Here is a 20,365-nt window from a genome sequence, read left to right on the forward strand (position 1 = left end):
GTGAATGACACCCCAAAGCCTGTCCGCCATCTACAAGGCACAAGTCAGGAATGTGATGAAACACTCTGCATTTGCCTGGACAAATCCAGCTCCAAGAACAGTCAAGAAGCTCGTCACCATCCAGGACAAAGCAGCCCACTTGATTGGCATCCCACCCACCTCCTTAAATATTCACTCCCTCCACCACAAGCGAACTGTGGTGCAGTGTGTAGCGTCTACATGATGCACTGCATTGACTCGTCAAAGCTTCCTTGAAAGCACCTTCCAAACCTGTGACCTCTACTGTTTGGAAGGACAAGGACAACAGATGCATGGGAACACTACCACCTGCAAGTTCCCCACCAAGTCACACACCATCCTGGCTTTAAAATACATTGCTGTTTTATCATTGTTGCTGGGTCAAAATCCTAGAACTCGCTACCTATTAGCACTGAGCAAGTATCTTCACCAAAAAGACTGCAACGGCTCAAGAAGGGGGCTCACCATCACCTTCTCAGGAGCAGTTAGGGTGAGCAATAAATGCTAGCCCTGTCAGCAATATTCCTTATCATTTACCTTTGCTTTGCATGGCCTGTTTGTTGCACTGCACAGTTCCCTTAAGATTGTCGTGCAGCCACACACACGCACTTCTTAAAGAGACCGTTTTTTTGTGTGTGGCCTGAGGTTTCCTGTGCAGTAAGTTCTGGATTGTTGCACACTGTCGCAGCTTAGAGGTAACATTGCTTGCCAGTGAAGCACACACCGTGTGAATGGGTAACACAACCCTCTCTTTCCTCCTTTAAGATGTTTCTTTGATCAAGTTTTTTTGCTGTGTGCAAATTGGCTGCCTCATTTCCTACACTTCAACAGTGACTACACATTAATGGTATGTAATCAGCTGTAATGTGCTTTGGGACATCCTGATTGCAAACCTTTCTTCTTTTCTTTACAGTATTCAGTTCTGGCCAGTGAGAAACAAGGAAGGCTTCCAAGCCCTGGGTGGGATGTGAGAAGCTCCCAAGTGTTTGAGGAATGAGCTGTATGGAATGGTGAGAAAAATTCATACTGCCTTACCTGAGAAAGGTGTACAAAATACCAAGTAGAATGAAAAATCTTTCTTCTTCCTTGAAACCTGAGACCTTTGAACCTGAAACCTTCCAACTGTTTGACCTCAAGTCTTGCTGATCCCAACTTTGGAAAGGCAAGTTTTTTTTTGTATTACAGCAAATACAGCAAATTTGCTGTAATTAGAACCATAGACCTGAAACAGTTAAAATGCTGGAAAGCAGAACCTTGCTGAGATTTTGACAAGTGCACACAATATTGCCAGTTTCCATCCCTTTCAACCTCTGATCACAGTCTGGTTGTAATAAAGAAAAAGAAAGATAATTATTTCCATATGAAGATTTGTGATTTCAAATCCAGTTACCAGCAGCTTCTGAATGTCATTTTTCAGTGAAGGATAGGGCACTACTTTTCACTCCTAAACTTGCTTTGGACCCAGTTGTTGCCAGGTACAGTCTGGAATGCTATTTGTATCCTAGTGGGAATGGTGCAGCTCTCTGAGTTGTACCTCGCACTGCACTTTGTATTTGCTGGAATCTGTCACAGGAGGGTGGAGATTGGTCGTGCGAAGTGAAGAGAGACATTGAAGATTGCACTATGAAGGGAGCAATTGTTTTAATCTCTTTCATTGCAATTGCTTTTGGTAAGTTTGCTCTCTTGAACTTGTACAAACAGAACATGCTAGCCAGTACAGGGAATATACTTCACTACATAATGTACTGGTAAAGCACTTCTCTGTGTAATAGGCTAGGAATATACTACACTGCATAATGTACTGGTAAAGCACTTCTCTGTGTAATAGACTAGGAATATACTACACTGCATAATGTACTGGTAAAGCATTTCTTTGTGTAATGGGCTGGGAATATACTTCACTGCATAAAATACTGGTAAAGCACTTCTCTGTGTAATAGGCTGGGAATATACTTCACTGCATAAAACACTGGTAAAGCACTTCTCACTGTAATAGGCTGGAATATACTACACTGCATAATGTACTGTAAAGTACTTCTTTGTGCAATGTGCTGGGAATATGCCACCCTGCGTAATTTACTGGCCATTGTCTTCAGTTCCCACCAAAAACTGTTCCCTAGCCACCAACTCCATCCCTCTCCCTGGCAGCTGTCGAGGCTGAACCAGACTGTTTGCAACCTGGTGTTGCATTTCAAACCGCCTATTTCCACCTCTGTAACACCGCTCGACTTTGCTCTGTCTCAACTCATCTGCTGCTGCAACCCTCATCCCTGCCATTGTTACCTCTAGACTTGACTATTCCAATTCACTCCAGGCCAGCCTCCCACATTTTACATTCCATAAACCTGATGTCATCCAAAACTCTGCTTCCCATGTCCGAACTCCCACTAAGTCCTATTCACCAATCACCCCTGTGTTTTCTGAACCAGATTGGCTTCTGGTTAAACAACATCTGGTTGTTAAAATTCTCATCTTTATTTCATCTCCTCTCCCTGCCCCTGTGATCCCTTCAAGCCCCACAGCCCTCTAGAGATCTCTGCGCTCTTCTAATTCTGGTCTCCCAAGCATCCTCAATTTTAATTGCTCCACCACTGGCGGCCGTGCCTTCAGCTGCCTAAGCTCGGGAATTCCATCCCTCAACCTCTGTGTGTCTCTATCTCTCTTTCCTCCTTTAAAATCTACTTCTTTGACCAGGCTGGCACCTCTTTATGTGGCTCAGCATCAAATTTGCTTTATAATGCTGCTGCGAAGTGCATTGGGATATTTTGTCAAAGGCAAAATAAAAATTGAAGTTCTGTTGTAATGTGTAATGTGCTGACAATGTAATTTACAACAGTAACTACACTTCAAAGTACTGAATTGGCTGAAAAGAGCTTTTGGCTATTCTGAGACTGTGAAAGGTCTTTGTTTCACAGACTTAAAGGGGTATTCGCTGGAATGCTGCAGTGGAATTGAGGTTTAACATACTAGGTTCTGCAGAACAGGGATAGACAGAGGTACAAGCCCCATTCTGGGCAGAGCCTGGCCTGACATTACCAAGAGAGTGCATTGTTGTCATCATAGAATCTGACAGCACAGCAGGAGACCACTCAACCCTGTGCTGGTTCTTTGGAAGAGCTATCCAATTAGTCCCATTCCCCTAGTCCTTCCCCTTAGTCTTGCAAATTTTTCCTTGTCAATGTATGTCCAAAACCCTTTTGAAAATTACTATTTCAAGCAGTACATTCCAGATCTTAACAACATGCTGTGACAAAAAAATTCTCAACTCCCCCTCTGAATTTTATTGCCTTAAATCTGTGTCCTCTGGTTACTGACCCTGCTGCCAGTGGATACGGCTTCTCCCCATCTACTCTATCAAAATCCCTCATAATTCTGAATGCCACTGAATGGGGCGGAGCAGCAGTAGGGACAGGTGGAGATCAGACAGCCCCGATCTGATCTGTTTCTTGCATGAGCCCTGTAAAGCAGATATACAGAGAGTGGAGAAAATCTCGAAGGGAGAGGATCATCCCCTGGGCAGCAGGCGCCATTGCTTACTGGGTGGCTACAGAGGAAACCCATGGCTGGCTCTGCGTTTGATCACCTGATTATGCTATCAGCCCAGGAAAGGAAAGAGAAAAGGGAGGAAAAATACAAAGCAAAGAGGGAGGGAATCAAAAGGAGATCGCCCCTAAAAGAAAGTATAGTAAGAAGGGACTATGTCCAGTGTGTTAAAATATCAGCAATGTTCTATGTGTTGTGGACGTTTTAAATTGTTCCCAGCCGCCATAGGTGAATGAAGGAAGTCTAAATCCCAATTGACGGAGAGTTATTCCAGTCGCACAATACAGTGACAATTTTCCTATTTGCACAGAACAAATGTAATGCAGCCTACTTCATTCAAGAGTATAACTGTTAAATGTGTTGTTCCTTTCAAAGCCAAAAGTCCTCCCATTCATTTCTCTGGTGTTATTTAATTGCATAATAATAAAAGCGAAGTCAGATTTTTAAGCAAAATATGTTGCTTCCTCTCCCTGCATGCCCATTCTGCAGTAATAAAAACAGTTCTGATGATTGTTCATCTATCTACCTGTGCCTAAGCATAGTGATAAATATAGATTGCATGCCCTGGAAACAATTATCCTGCTATAATAAGCAGAAAAAAAGAACTGGTCTAAAAGCTACAGAATGCTTTATCTATCCTTTCCTCAAATATAGTTGAATTCATGTACTTCACTGCACTGCGACTGTTTGAAGGTTTCCTCTATACTCTGATATTTTGAATCTAACATCGCATTGAGGTTGTGTACGTGTAGGGTTGCCACAATATCCAGGCTGATTAAAAACATTTTAAGGAGGAGGAAGAAAATGTCAGAGAAATGCAGAAAGGGGTCTTGGGGTACTTCAGAGACAGGTATTTCACAAGAACACAAGAAATAGGAGCAGGAGTACACTGTATGGCCCATCGATCCTGCTCCACCATTCCATACGATGATGGCTGATATTGGGCTTTGTCAGGAAGATGTAATAGGCCAGGATTTTCCCCAATTAAGACCCGCCCAATGCACGAAAGAGCGCACTCATCTCCCTGAGGCTAAGTGCTGCCTCAGGGAGATCGGCTCTACTGTACAAAATATTAGTAATAGAAGAAACAAATTCCCTGACATGTCCCCTCATGTGACACTGTTATCATAGTAGTAATTTGTAGATCTATGTATGTATTTAAAATAATTTCTCCTATTAGGAAATGTTTAACCTAGTTTTGTAGAAACTTATAAGACTTGGTGATCTTATTACTACTGAATTCAAGGCACACGTCTCAAAATTTATACAATCTGCAAAACAAGTTGTGGCAATTGTTTCAAGTTTCCCTTTGGGATTTGAACAACTCAGCATTTACCATCCCTGTGCCATAACGGCTTCAACTCCACTTTCCCACCCATTCCCCATATCCTTTGATTCCCTGAGAGACCAAAAATCTGTCTATCCCAGCCTTTAATATATTCAATGATAGAACATCCACAACCCTCTGAGGTAGAGAATTCCAAAGATTCACAACCCTTTCAGTGAAGAAATTTCTTCTCATCTCAGACAAGGGCTGATCTTCAGATTTAAAGTATGCATGGACATTACAGAACCTAAATATAATGGGAGCAGGACCACAGACAGAACTGGGAGTTGAACAGCGGGAAGAGGAATAAAGCTAGTGTCGCAGGCATAAACTGGAACAGGACCAGAAAGTGTTTTAACTATATTTTGAATTCACATTATTTCAAAAGTTGATTTCTTTACACTCTTTGATGATATTCTAATTTCTACTCCTGAGTTTTGTTGAAAGCAGAGATGGAAGGTGTGGGAGACGTGAGATTAACACAACAGTACCACCTTTTAATCTGGAGACTGATGAGACATTTTATCAAGAAACATGGCAGCCAGATGTTGCCATATACATAACATTGAGAATATTGGCACAAACATTTACATTGTATAAACGCTAACATACAAAGTGTGACTCAGAAGTCATGGCTCATAAAGTTAAATTAATGTGCACAGGAAGGGCGTGCCATTTGCAAGACCTTTAATATGCTACTGTAATAATTTGATGGAGCAGCAGGTTTGGTGAAGAAAAGGCTAAACTTTATTTAGGAGACATGTAGAGGTGCTTGCATGCTAGATGCGATCTCTCCTTTGGATCCCCATCCACTGGATCACTGGCACAATAAGCTTATTCGTTGAAGTCCCCATAATCGCATCACATGATGAGTGATTGACAGGAGGGAGGGACAATACATCTAGTTACTACAGCTGTTAATCAATTTCCTGGGCCTAAAGAGAGTGAGGGATGCCTATTATGCGACCCTTCCCCCTCCAACCTTTGAAAAAGTGGGTCTGTCGCTGCTGACTCAGGATATGCTAACACCCTTCTGACAGTTCCTGGGGTTGGCAGTAAAGAGGAAATCATCCAGGTTAAGTGTGACAGCGTGACATGTTTACAAAGGCAGTTTTCATTACCTTCACCATCATTTAGGTGAGGTGGAATGACCTGAGTGGTAAGATAGAAAACTGATATTTAGATACTGCTTTTCACAACCTCAGGATGTCCCAAAGCACTTTACAGCCAATGAAGTACTTTTGAAGAGTAGTCACTGTTGGAATGTAGGAAACAGAGCAGGCAATTTGTGCACAGCAAAGTCCTACAAACATACAATGACTGATAATTTGTTGGTTGAGTGATAAAAATTGACCAAGACACCATCGGAGGGAGAACTTCCCTACTCTTCTTCAAAAGGGATCTTTTATGCAGGAACATAGGAAAGAGGAGGAGTAGGCCATTCAGCCCCTTGAGCCTGCTCCGCCATTCAATTAGACCATGGCTGATCTTCTACCTCAACGCCAGTTTGCCGCACCATCCCTATATCCTTTGATATCTTTAACATCTAGAAATCTATCGATCTCTGTCTTGAATGTACTCAATGACTGATCCTCCACTGCCCTCTAGGGTAGAGAATTCCAAAGATTCACCACCCTCTGAGTGAAGAAACTCCTTCTCATCTCAGTCCTAAATAGCCTATCTCTTATTTTGACTCTGTGCCTGGTTCTAGAGCCACCCACCACCACCCCACAACCCACCCCAGCCAGGGGAAACATCCTTCCTGCACCAACCCTGTCAAGTCTGTAAGAATTTTGCACGTTTGAATGAGATTTCCTCTCTTGGGAGGAGGAGGTGGTGCAGTGGTATTGTCACTGGACTAGTAATCCGGATACCCAGGATAATGCCCTGGGAACCAGGGTTCGAATCCCATCATGTCAGATGGTGAAATTTGAATTCAATAAAAATCTGGAATCGAAAGTCCAACGATGACCATGGAATCATTGTTGATTGTCGTAAAAACCCATCTGGTTCACTAATGTCCTATAGGGAAGGAAACCTACTGTCCTCACCTGGTCTGGTCTACATGTGACTCAGGACCAACAACAATGTGGTTGAATCTTAAAATGCCCTCTGAAATGGCTAGCAATCCACTCAGTTCTCAAGGGCAATTAGAGATGGATAATAAATGCTGACCTAGCTAGTGATGCCCACATCCCATGCATGAATAAAAAAAAGATTTTTCTAAACTCTAGAGAATATAGGCCCAATCTCCTCATAGGACAATCCCACCATCCCAGGGATCATCAGTCTGACAAACCTTTGTTGCAATCCTTTTATGGCAAGTATACCGTTCTTTAGGTAAGGAGACCAAAATGGCACAAAACACTCCAGATGTGGTCTCGCCAAGGCTCAATACAATTGCAGCAAGCCTTCCACCAGTGAGGAGAGGAAGGGCCTTGGCTCTGTATCTCATCTGAAAGAAGACATCTCAGACAGTGCAACACTCCCTCAGCACTGCCTAGTGTCAGCCTAGATTTTGTGTTCAACTTTGGGATGAGACTTGAATGCATGACCTTCTGACTCAAAAGTGAGAGTGGTACCACTGAGCTAGAATTGACATGGATAAAAATGCGATAAACAATTTGAGCTCCTGGTTTAAACAAGGTCATATGAGCATTACTGCCTATGGGACAGCCAGTAATCACCTATTCAAATCACACTACAAAAGCACTTCATTTCAGAACATAAGTTCACCCCACCCTCAGAGCCTTACAGCAGTTATTGTCCAAGTTGATGTTCACTACCAAAAAATAAGCCCCTGGTGCACAAAATCTAGCTACTCACATAGGATGGTACATTTTAAAGATCGACGCTCACTCACCAGAAGTGTATACTGGACATTTGGACCCACCAGAAATTTCCATCCATGGTCCACCACATCCAAATTTCTAAGTCCCCAATGAGAGAAGCTCCAAGCCAAGAGCACCAACTCGTAAGATAGATGCTGGTGGATAATACAACTGGAGTATGTTTCAAGGAGGAGTCTCGGGGTTCAGATGAATTAAACAAATCAGATGTGATGACCACAGAACCTTATGGCCGGAGGACATAACAGTCTATACATTACCCAAACTCTAGTTTAAGACAGGGTGCTAGTATGTATTGGCCACCAATCCAGTTTAGGTAGATCCGCCACCCCCAACCTCCCGCATAGTTCATCCAAACGTGACATCACCCCAACTTCCCTGATGCTAAAACACATGCTATTCCCAACACATGGAAAGCTCCAACAGCTGTCCCCAGCCCTTAATGCATTTACCTGCAAACAGCATGCAAGTCATATACTGATCTGATAATCTGTATTTACAATAATCTCCTGAAGAATGGGTAAATGCCATTTTCTCAGTCCGATAACAGGGAAATCAAAGTTCTGTGGTTAATGTTGTCTATGAAACACACTCCCAACAGGTGATTCTGCTCCTTTTGGGGAGGGTGGTGGGTATCTTTGGGGTTGAGCGGCTCCAAAATGACATGCCTGTTGGTGAAAGTTCAGAACCAATTCAGTTTGCATGGTACATGATCATGTAAACCTGAGATTGGCAGATCTGCGCCCATCCCAGGGCACAATTGATGATCGATCAGACAATCTGGGTGAGATTCTCCCCACTCAGCTCCAGCTAAGGCTACAATCCAAATCTGGCACAGTAGCCTGACAAAGTAGGAGTTCTAGAACCTTCCCAAGTTCTACAATCTTAGGTTTAGGTGTAGATTTGGCTGGTTAGATCCCACAATGCTCTTGCAAACACTTGGGTGGAAGCTTATTGCTGTAACAGCACCAAGTCCCCTGGAGTTAGCTAAGTGTCCCTATGGGGAAACCCCACTGTGCACCCTACATTGACCAGACACTGTATAAGTGTAGATTGCTCAGTAGTTTTGTTCAGTGGTGGGTTTACAGATATGCCATTCCATCCAAAAACAAATGGCTGCATTCAGTAACACCACAAGTCCTGGTCAGAATGGACATGATTGGGTAATTCCCCCATCAACCGCACATGGCGACCACATTGCCATAAATTACTTGGGTTGAATGAATCACATAATGTGTGTTATGTAACCATCCCCCATTCATTGTATTTTGCTGGAGAAATCCTGTTGTAGTTGGGGTCGGGAGTGGAGGGGAGGAGGTGGGTGGGTGGATTCTATTTGCTGTAGAGATTTTTAACTTCTGCCCCATCTCCAACTCATTAGCTGGCACAGTGGCTTCAATATTAACCCTTCCATAATAGGTGGGGAAGGGGGTTAAAAAGTGAAATACATGAAAAGTGACCCCAACCTGCAGCACATGGGAACTCTGCTATTTATTTGCTGTTGAATATCAGGATGTCCAATTTGCACGCTTTCTAGCAGATTTAAATTGGACCCCTAAAATTCTTCTGCTTCTGCTTCATGGGCTACCCAAAGTTCAGCAAACCCAGCGGTGTCAGAGAAGCTGGAGCTGCCAGCTCAGCTAGGTTTCCACTTTTACAGCACTGCTTGTGGGCCAAGAGGAGCAGGAATGCTCCCATCAACAACTTAATGAAGCCTCCAGTTCCCTCCACCCCATAACCCCAACCTCCCCACCCCTTTCAGTGCCCTTCTCCCCGTCCCTGATCTCTTCTATTCCCCTGTCCCAATCTCCCCCATCCCCCAGCCAAAACCTCTAGCCTCTTCCCCAACCCTGATCTCCTCTTTCCCCCAGCCCCAATCTGTCCTCCTCCCAACCCCAATCACCAGCCTCCTGCTCTCAGGGTTTCATCCTACCCCACCCCCACTCCCAATCACAGCCTCCCGCCCCCCCCCCCCCAACCCAAGGCAAAAACTCTCTGTTCCCTCCATTCTTGATGACCCACTACCCCACCAACCACAATCTTCCCCTCCCTCATCTAGGTCTTCCCTTACCCCCACTCCCAATCATCCCATCCCTCACCCCAGCCTCGCTCTCCCCTTCTCCCAGCCCCAATTCCTCCTTCCCTCTAGGCTTGATCTCCACTTCCCCCTCAAGCCTGATCTCCACCCACCCTTAGCCAAGATCTCCCCCTAGCTTCACTCCCAACCCCCCCCCCTCCCCCAGCCCTGATCATCCCAACCCCAGTCCCAATTTTCTACTCCCCCAGCCCCAATCACCAGCCTCCCCCACTAGTAGCCCTGACCTTCAGCCTCCCCTAGTTGTCAGCTTCCCTGCCCTGCCAAATGCTGACCTCCCCTCCTCTTGATTGTCAATCTTCCCCCTTCTCCTGATTGTTTGTCTGTCTCTCCACCCTACTGACTGTCGCCAACTATCCCCAATGGTCCATGGCTGCTGCCTGTCATCAGGCTGTCCATTTGGCTGGCTGCGGGTGTGTGGCAGAGCTACAAGATATTAATGTGGTCCCACCATTAAAATCGGCAGGAACTCCACATCCCTGACCTTGCTGAGTTCTTTGGCTGTTTTCGCTCTTTCTCACACTCTCCCTGGAAATGACCTCAATATTGACACGCTGGCCTCAATAGTATGTCAGTTCTCACTCTGAAAATAAAATGGGTTCTGTACTGAATGACCTGGATTCAAGGATAGAACCACTTTATTTTAACAACATAATGCTGGAGAATAAACACAAGGGGTGGAATCGTCCAGTCCCACTGGCGGCGGGCATCATGGTGAACGTGAGCAAACAATATGGCGAGAAGGCCAAAAATCACTTTTACGCCGTCATGAAACCAGTTTGCGACTGTCCACTGCACCTGTCACTGGCGGGCTGCATTTCCCGCTGCCTCACGTCGGGAACCTAATTTCAATACATTAGCATCTCATTATAAACTCTACTCGCCGGAATCATCCCCCTACGTTGGATTACCTGGGCACGTCAGTGTGATTACATGCCAATGTGTTTCACAACTGTACATAAGCGATGTTCACCTGGCAACCTGAACTTCGCTCGGGACTTCATTTGCCTACCTTGCTTTGGTCAACACTCGTGTTCCTCAGCACCAGGCTTTGCAGACAGCACCACATCACTTTTAGGGGAATCACGGGCAGGCCTTTAACTACCAGACCAGCCGCAAGATGGGAGTCGCTTTTCAATGGTTGCAGGGCTAGGACTTGCTTGGGGAAGGGGTAGAAGTGGCCTCGGGCAAGGAAAGAGGCTGCAGGGTGAGGGCTGTACTGGGGAAGGGGAATATCCCAAGCTGTGTATGGGGGCACAAGTTGATCTGTTCAAGTGGCCTCAAGATGGTGAAAGCTGAGGAGGCAGTGTCCAGAGGAGATGAGGCCAGATGGAGATGTGAGGGTGTGTGTGAGAGAGTAAGTGGTGATACCCCTTAAGCTGGCAGTGAGTGAGTGAATGTGTGATGGACTTGTGAGTGTGCGGGTTTAGAGTGATAAGATGGTTGCCTTACCTTGGCAGCATAGAAGAGAACATTTATCCTCTTTCTGCACTGGATGGCCAACCTCTTCTGTGCAGCGTTGACACTGACCACCACTGCTACCACCTCCCAAGCCGGAGTGGTGAGATTGCTGGACCTCCTGCGGCCAGAGCAGGGGTGGGGGACATCATGCGGGCCTCCAAAAGGCATTCCAGTAACAGGTCACTGAACTCTTCTTGGCTTTCTGGGTTACGTCTTCACTGGAGCAGTCCTGGGCTGTGGCGAGTACCTTATCTCCTGACTCCCCAAAGCCTGTCCACCATCTATAGGGCACAAGTCAGGAGTGTGATGGAATACTCCCCACCTGCCTGGATGAGTGCAGCTCCCACAATACCCAAGGAGCTTGACACCATCCAGTACAAAGCAGCCTGCTTGATTGGCACCACACCCACAAACATTCACTCCCTCCACCACCAATGCACAGTAGCAGCAGTGTGTACCATCTACAAGATGCACTGCAGAAACTCACCAAGGCTCCTTAGTCAGTACTTTCCAGACCCATGACCACTGCCATTTAGAAGGACAAGGGCAGCTGATACATGGGAACATCAACACCTGGAAGTTCTCCTCCAAGCCACTCACCAACCTGACTTGGAAATATATTGCCATTCCTTCACTGCCACTGGGTCAAAATCCTGGAACTCACTCCCTAACGGCACTGTGGGTGTACCTACACCACAGAGGCTGTAGCGGTTCAAGAAGGCAGCTCACCACCACTTTCTTAAGGGCAATTAGGGATGGACAATAAATGCTGGCCTAGCCAGCGATGCCCACATTCTGTAAATGAATTAAGAAGAGTAATTGAGCACTGTGTGCCGGGCTGCAGTCTAGCTATAGCACCTAGAGAGAAGAAACAGTGAGGTAACGGCATGGCAGGCGATTCAGAGGCCATCAGCCAGTGAGCCAATGTGTTTCCTGTGGCTGCATAATTGATGAGGCAGGAAGCGGATGATACAGCACAAAAACCCGCTGTTGCAGCGGGCGGGTAAAACGACTTATTCATGCCCGGCACCGCACTTAGTGCAAATCTGGGAGGACTTCACCTAAGATTTGTGACCCTGTATTTATAAAGATGCTGTGCACATGAACAAATAGATCAGACTTCTTGTAGGCAAATGAGTGGGCAAGTTTGATAGCTGAGTGTGAGGACCCTTTTTATGGGTTATATGTGGGACATATCACACTGTTTTTAAACTTGCCCAATTTTGGACTGGGCAAAAAGTGAGAGCCAGGCTGTCTCAACTCTTGAATCAGGCCTGACATGCTCCAGTCCCTGTGTTATCCACAAGCTATCTCACCACTTCAGACCCATTGCCCTAATTTGAATAGAATTGCTAAGCTTTTCCTGATATAAATACTTGTTTTGAACTTGCAGCAAAGAAATTCAGGTGGTGCAACTTATCTGAAACGGAACAGAGAAAATGTGCTGAACTTTCCAAGGCACTCCAAGCAGCGTTACCTCCCACAACAAAGAATTCATTCACCAAGTTGTCTTGCATTAAAGCACACAGTACAAAGGATTGCATCAAAAAGATACGGGTAAGGAGGCAAAGGTCAAGCATGAGGCCATCGGTTCATGTTTCCTTATTAAAATGAACTTCTGTATTTACAAGTAGCATCTTATGAAATGTTTTACAGTGCTGCACATAAAACAACTTACTTTTGTAGACAGTGACTGTCATAATGCAGCAGCCAATTTGATTCACAGGAAGATCTCGCAAACAGCAATGAGATGAGTGTCCAGTTACTCTACTCTACGTGGTGCTTGAGGCAGTGAATGTTGGCTGGGATACTGGAAGGAACTTCTTTCTGCCCTCCAAATGGCATTCACCCAAAGCAGGTAGATAGGTAGAGGGATGGAGTCAGTAGTTAGGGAATGGAGTTTGGAGTGTGGACCACTGCATATTAATTGCCTAGCTCAGTGGGTGGCACCTCCAACAACACAGCACTCTGTCAATTACTGCCTTTAAGTGTCACCTTAGATTACGTGCTCAAGTCATGGAGTGGAGTTTGAATCCACAACTTTAACAGAAGCAAAAGTGCTACCTATTGAACAAAGGCTGACATCAATTAATAAATGACGCAGTTGTTTGGACATGGTGGGCTAGAAATTTCTCTCAGGGGGTGACGCAAATGGAAGGCGTCTGATTGGCCACCCATTACAGGTAGCGTCTAGCTTTCAGTTCCATTAACTGCAATGGAATTAAATATCAGGTGCTGAGTATAACTGGTGGCTGATCTGATACTACCCAATTTGCATCAGCTCCCAAGACAAATTTCTACACAGATGGTTTCTACCAAGACTAAACAAACTGTTTTTTTTGTAGGGAAACAAGGCGGATGCGATTTCTTTAGATGCTGGTGATGTCTACACTGCTGCAAAATTTTATGACCTCACTGTTGTGGCAAAAGAAATGTATCAGGATGGTGAGTTCCTTCTCGTACCTGTAATAAACAGAGCTCGCTTTTTCTGTATCAGGATGGCGAGTCCTTGCAGTATTGTTTCTGTATAGTCAGGGTGAGCTTTATGCAATATCTGCAATACACAGCACTCCCTGTGTAGTCAGAGTGGGTTCTGTGCAGTATCTATAATATACAAAGCTCCCCAGTCTCTGTATAGTGAGGGTGAGTTCTGTATAGTATCTGTAATACACAGTGGTCCGTGCTCCAAATCCATCCCTAACGACCAACTCTATCCCTCTCCTTGACAACAGTCTGGGATTAAGCCAGTCTATTCGTAAGCTTGGTGTCACATTTGATCCATGAGATGAGCTTCCAATCTCATTTTCATGTCATCGCTAAGATTGTTTATTTCCACCTCCGTAACATTTCTCAACTTCACCTCTGTCTCAGCTCATCTGATACTGAAACCCTCATTCATGCCTTCACTACCTCTAGACTCAAATATTCCAACACACTTCTGGCTGGTCTCCCACATTTTACCCTCTGTAAACTTGAGGTCATCCTAAACTTTGCTGGCCATGTCTTAATCACAGGAAGTTCCGTTCGCCTATTAGCCCTGCGCTTGCTGTCTCATATTGACTGTTGGTCAAGCAACTCCTTGATTTTACAATTCTCAGCCTTGTTTTCAAATTCCTCCATGGCCTCAACCTTCTCTAGCTCTGGAATCTCCTCCAGCCCCACAACCCGCCAAGATATCTGCACTCCTCAAATCTTGGCCTCTTGCGCATTCTGAATTATAACTGCTCTACCATTGGTGGCCGCACCTTCAGTTGCCTCGGTTCCAAGGTCTGGAATTCCCTCCTTACACCTCCCCACCTCTCTCTCTCACTTTCCTCCTTTAATATGCTTCTTAAAACCTATCTCTTTGAGCAAGCTTTTGGTCATCTGACTTAATATCTCCTCATGTGGCTCAGTGTCATGCTTTGTTTTATAATGCTACTGTGAAGCAGCTTGGGACATTCTATTACATTAAAGGCACTATATAAATATAAGTTGTTGTTGTTCCCTGTTCTGGTCTGGTATCACACTAAGCACGTCAAATTGTTGAGCCACGGTAATTTAAAACACATGCTCCAGATCTAAAACCACGCTGAACCTGACTTGAGAGTGCTTGATATCAGCGTAAGAGTGAGAAAATAGAGATAGAGAAATTCCTTCCCCTCACACAAAGAATAAAAGGGATTTTTGCTCTAAGTCCTATAGTCTGACATTTAACTATCTTCCTTCCTGTTCTGTCTGCAAGGCGGCTGTTTGTATTCTGTGGCAGTAGTGCGAAATGAGAGTCTGGATATTCAGCAGCTAAGAGGAAAGAGAAGCTGTCATAATGGTGCTAGAAGAACAGCAGGCTGGAACATTCCCCTAGGATTCCTGCTATCCCGGAATTACCTTCACTGGCACGAGAATCAAACTGTGATCGAAGGTAACCCACTTTCCAATCTTTGAATTCGAAGCAGGAATCGTTTGTTGCCGAGCCATACACTGACCAGGAGGTCTCCAGGATTGGTGACTGGGCTGTGCTGAATTAGCTGTGGTAAAAGTGCAAAAGTGCTCCTACACTCAATCACTACTCAGTGGTATTTGCTGCAGAACCCCTTTTAAAGTGTTTTAAAAAATATATATACTTTATTCACAAAATATCTGAAAGAACATTACAAATCATTTCAAAATGGCCATCACAAAAAGTGCAATCATATTCAAGTTTTCCACATAGACCATGAGGTGCTTCAATACAATCAATGAACATTCAGACATTTCAACATGGTCATTGCAGGCAGTCAGATATTGCAGTGGTATTAAAGTTATCTACATAGATCGTGTTGCACTCTGAGGTGCTTCAATACAATTGTGATACATGTAGTATTCAGTGTATACATTCAATGTGAGTCATACAGCCCGAGGGGTCTGTACAATTCCCAGCTCTCAGTGCACTATGGCTGAAAGGTCTTAGACAGCGACCTTTTCCCTTTTAAAGGGTTTCAATTGGTATCATACTGAAAGCTATAGAAAGTATCATCTTTTAATTGTGACTGAGGTATATTGAAGTCTGAGTTGTATCCATTTGTTTTTTCCTTATGTCTTTAGAATGCTATGTGTTGGACAGTAAAAGACACACTGCCTTTAAAATCCAGACCAATTTGCTTTGAACCTTTCATAGTGACCTGACGCTTGATGCTATGAATCATTGCCCTAAAGGTTTACATTCACTCAAGGGCATTGTTGGTTAGGTCGTAAATTTTCAACTTCAAGGAGCAGAACACCCCATTGAGGACTCATTGCATTGCTTGATATCATGCTGTTTAATCCCAGTGATAACATTTCTTTAAGTTTCTTTAAGTGAACCTTGAATTGAAGTTTTAGCCCCGCTAGCTGCATTTAGACTACAGCTGTAGTGTCGGCCAACTGCTTCAAACTGGACTGTGCATTTGGAGTCAGAATCTGCTAGTAAAGGCTGACATTCAGGATTTAAACTTTGCACCAACATTGCAGTTGTAGTGTAAATGCCCCGTACTTAATTTACAAGGACAGATTTTCCACATGGACACTCCCAGGACTGACTCTTGCTCATCCTGCCCAAATAATTTTATAATTGTTAGTCCCTGGTGGGCAAGGATACACTTATCCCAACTATTCCAACAAGGAAGCAACAGCTGTCATGCAGATGTAGCCTTACTTTTATGCTCTTCATTACAAACAGTCTTATTTTCAGGTGGACGTAAAAGATGCCACAACATTATTTTGAAGAAGTGCAGGGGAGTTCTTCCAGGTGTCTTGGTCAACATTCATCCCTCAATCAACACCGAAAAACAGATTATCTGGTCATTATCGCATTGCTATTTGTGGGGCCTTGCTGAGCGCAAATTGGCTGCTCTGTTTCCCCACATTATAAATGTGCCCATACTTCAAAAACGATTTAATTGGCTCAAACCCAAGGTTATGAACGACAATATATGCAAAATCTTCCTTTCTTTAAAGGCAGATTTTTCAGAGTTATGCCACCAACAGGGAGTTGGATGATTTGGGAAATCACAGGCAAGGCTCCCAAAAGATAGCACAAACTTGGAAAATTGCCCCCTTGGATAAGTCTATTTTTATTTGTGCTCTCTTTAATCCTTGGGGAAGTATTTAATGCTAAATTTTGTTTTCCATATTTTAATTCTACTCTTTTAGGGATCTCCTTTTACAAAATTAATGTTATTAAAAGGGGAAGAAGAATTGCTATTTTAGTTCACACAGAGCTGACAATGACACAAGATGTTACAAATTGGAGCTTGAATACTTTGTTGGTTTCAAGTTCCAACATCTGTTCCATGAGTTATAGATACCATCCAGGATTCTTTTATTGTTACAGATAATCATAATTTTACTTTTAGTCACATCTTAGTTGTAAAAACATTTTAGTTGGAATGTTTTAAAGGAATTTAATCTTAGTTTTAGTCCTGTCAACAAAAACAAAATATGGCTCAACAATTATTTACTTTATATTTGGATGATGTAAATGACGCTGTATTATGTCAACAGTGTCATATAGGCACCTTCTTCCTAGCTAGTACATTCACTGCACTTTGTTAAGTTTGATTATTTAATAATTGGGCTATTTCAGAAAGAAAACAAGCCTTTTATTTAAAGGTGAGTTGGTGGTTATGGAACCAACTTTTTTAAGCCTTTTAAAATAGCAGAAAAGTTTCTGCTGTTTTTTTCAACCTTTCCGCAGGAAGAATAAAAGGAAAACTTGAATTTAAACAGAACCTTTCACTACCTCAGGAAGTCCCAAAGTGCTTCCTAGCCAATGGAGAACTTTTAAAATGTAGTCACTGATGTAATACAGGAAGAACAGTAGCCAATTTGCACACAGAAATGGCCCACAAACAGCAACATTGAGGAATAAATATTGGCCAGGATAACAGGGAGAACTCCCTTGCTCTTCTTCAAAATAGTGCCATTGGATCTTTTACATCAACATGAGAGGGCAGATGGGATATTGGTTTAACCTCTCATCTGAAAGATGGCACTGTGACAGTGCAGCAATAGTGCCCTGAAATGTAGTGCCTCATGTTAGTTAGTAGGTATAGGTGTAAACAGTCTGGCTCTGATGCCTGTTTAAAATTCTCATCCTTGTTTTCAAATGACTCCATGACCTCACCTATCTTTACAATCTTCTCCAACTCAATAATCTTCAGAGCTCTCTTTGTGATGCTCCAAAGCTGACCTCTTGAGCATCCCTGTTTTTAATTACTCCACCATTGGTGACCATGCCTTCCATTGCTTAGGCCCTGAGCTCCGGAATTCCCTCCCTAAAACTTTCTGCCTCTCTATGGGTGGAATTTTCTGAGCCCACTGGCGGCGGGTGTGATAGGTGGCGTGCGCAGAAAATATGGTGCGACCTGCTTCGCAGCGACGCGAAGGCAGGTTGCAGTCACCCGCTCATCCCGCCGATGGTGGGCCACGTTTCCCGCCATCAGTCAGCAGGGAGCTAATTGTGAAACGTCAGCATAAATTGGTGTCCGGGAGGCAAGTGCTGGCCAGCCTCAGAAGTGACTGCTGAGGCTGCCGGTGAGGTGGTGGTGGTAGGGGGGGTGGGGGGGTGGCGGAGGCGGTCCAGTGCTGTCCTGGTGCTGCATTCTGCACACAGACAATCGAGGTGAGGGTCAGGGTAAGTGAAGGAAGTGGCCATGCATTAGGGATACCTGTATAAACTGACCATGCCTGCAACTGAGACAGATCAGGCGCAGTGATATAATTGGGGTTGGGCTCCTAGTCTGCCTGCCCATGCAAGCAATGCGGAGGCACCAAAGAGCCACCAAGTGCTCCATATCTTACCTCACCCCCTCCACCGCACAGACTTCGAGTCCACCACCACTTTATTGGACCGCGGAGTAGTTGGACTGCACACGTTGTACAATCTCCTCGCCAACGCTGGCCATGTAGCAGTCACTGCTGGAGGAGCTCACAGCCCCTTGCAATCTCAGTGCCCCAGTTTGGACCAGTGTCCCCAATGTCGCAGGTTGACAGGGCAGCCATGCAGCGCACTCATCTGTGGCCATCCAAGGGGTGACCAGCACTTCCTGGGAAGCATTAAGGGGCGGTCACACAGGGCCAGGATAGGTGCTAAGTACAGCCATGATAACAACGTCTCCCTCTCTTTCATGCTGCAGGAGGATCACGTCCAGGATCATGGATCCTGGTGACCTAGCTGTATGCCTGATGGCCTACAGCAACCATAGAAGGATTGAGGAGAGAGCGAATGAGGCTCCTGGCTGCACAAGGGCAACCTCATGAAGAAGGGGCAGCAGGGGCTCCTGCTATCCAGGAGCGACAGCAAGCTGTGGCTGGTCGGCGCCTAGCGACACCCAGGGTCTATAGACGCCGCCTGCCATTCCTGCAGATGACCGAGAACCAGTGTCGTCGACGACTGCGTATGTCTAGGGATCTAGTGGCTCACATCTGCCACTTACTGCAGGACTTGGCGCCAAGGGGACATGGAGGGCATCCACTGCCCGTGGCTGTGAAAGTGACTGCGGCACTCAATTTCTATGCCAGTGGCTCCTTTCAGGGCTCCACAGGTGAACTCTGTAGGATTTCACAAGCCTCCACCCACAAATGCATCCATGAGGTCACGGATACCATCTTCTCCATGGCACACAACTTTGCGCATTTCGCCCGGGACTGGGACAGCCAGGATGCAAGGGCCATTGGATTCGCCCTGATCTCGGGATTCCCACAGGTGCAGGGTACAATTGATTGCACTTATGAAGCACTCAGGTCTCTACCGCTGCACTCGATGGACTTCACCAGCTGCAAGGGCTTTCACGCACTGAACGTGCACCTGGTATGCGACCACCAGAAGTGCATCCTGAAGGTGTACGCACGGTTTCCAGGGAGTGTGCACGACTCCTACATCGTGAGTTGCTCGCAGGTCCCTGCAGTCTTCCAGGGTCCACAGAAGCTGTAGGGTTCGCTCCTTGGAGACATGGTCTACCCACAGATGCCATGGCTGATGATACCCGTGGAGTGGCCTCAGACTGCAGCAGAGTGATGCTATAACATGCAGCAGCTCGCAACTTGGTGGAGCAAACCTTCGGGATGCTGAAGATGAGGTTCCAGTGCCTGGACCGGTCTGGTGGAGCCCTGCAATACAGTCCGCAGAGAGTGTCATGCATCGTCGTCGTCTGCTGCGCCCCTTACAACCTGGCACGCCAACAGGGAGACGAACTGCCCGAGGAGGAGATGGAGGAGCTGGAGGTGTCCTCGGATGAGGAAGATGCCAATGGGGATGAGGGTGAGGGGGTCCTCGGTGATGACGACAACGGGGATGAGGCTCTTGCACTGACTAGACGAAGCAGGCGCATTCGGGAGGCCCTCATAGCTGCCAGATTTGTGCAGGATGATGAAGACATGCAGTGAGGTGTCTCCGTAGATCCTCACATCGCAGTTGTGAATGTTTGATTCTAGTCTGGCTTATGGCAGCACCAATACCCTCTATGAGAATGCTCCTGTCATGGAGATGTAGTGGAGGCCCTAATAGTCTCTCGATCACAGGAGGATGATGACAACACGCAGTGAGGACACTCCATAGATCTTCACATAGCCTCT

The 20,365-nt window shown here is 45.4% G+C and overlaps 1 protein-coding gene across 1 annotated transcript in view; it reads left to right on the forward strand.

The window, feature by feature from the left end:
* Positions 1 to 1,425: 1,425 nt before the first annotated feature.
* The window catches only part of sxph (saxiphilin), a 124,822-nt gene continuing 105,882 nt past the window's right edge, over positions 1,426 to 20,365 (forward strand). Inside the window, exons 1-4 of the mRNA XM_078552849.1 lie at positions 1,426 to 1,687; positions 12,687 to 12,850; positions 13,639 to 13,738; positions 15,018 to 15,194. Coding sequence (XP_078408975.1) covers positions 1,642 to 1,687; positions 12,687 to 12,850; positions 13,639 to 13,738; positions 15,018 to 15,194 — 487 coding nt within the window. The 5' untranslated portion in view covers positions 1,426 to 1,641. The remainder of the gene's footprint in view (positions 1,688 to 12,686; positions 12,851 to 13,638; positions 13,739 to 15,017; positions 15,195 to 20,365) is intronic.

This window comes from Cetorhinus maximus, chromosome 12, assembly GCF_964194155.1.
Source record: "Cetorhinus maximus chromosome 12, sCetMax3.hap1.1, whole genome shotgun sequence".
NCBI lineage: Eukaryota > Metazoa > Chordata > Chondrichthyes > Lamniformes > Cetorhinidae > Cetorhinus > Cetorhinus maximus.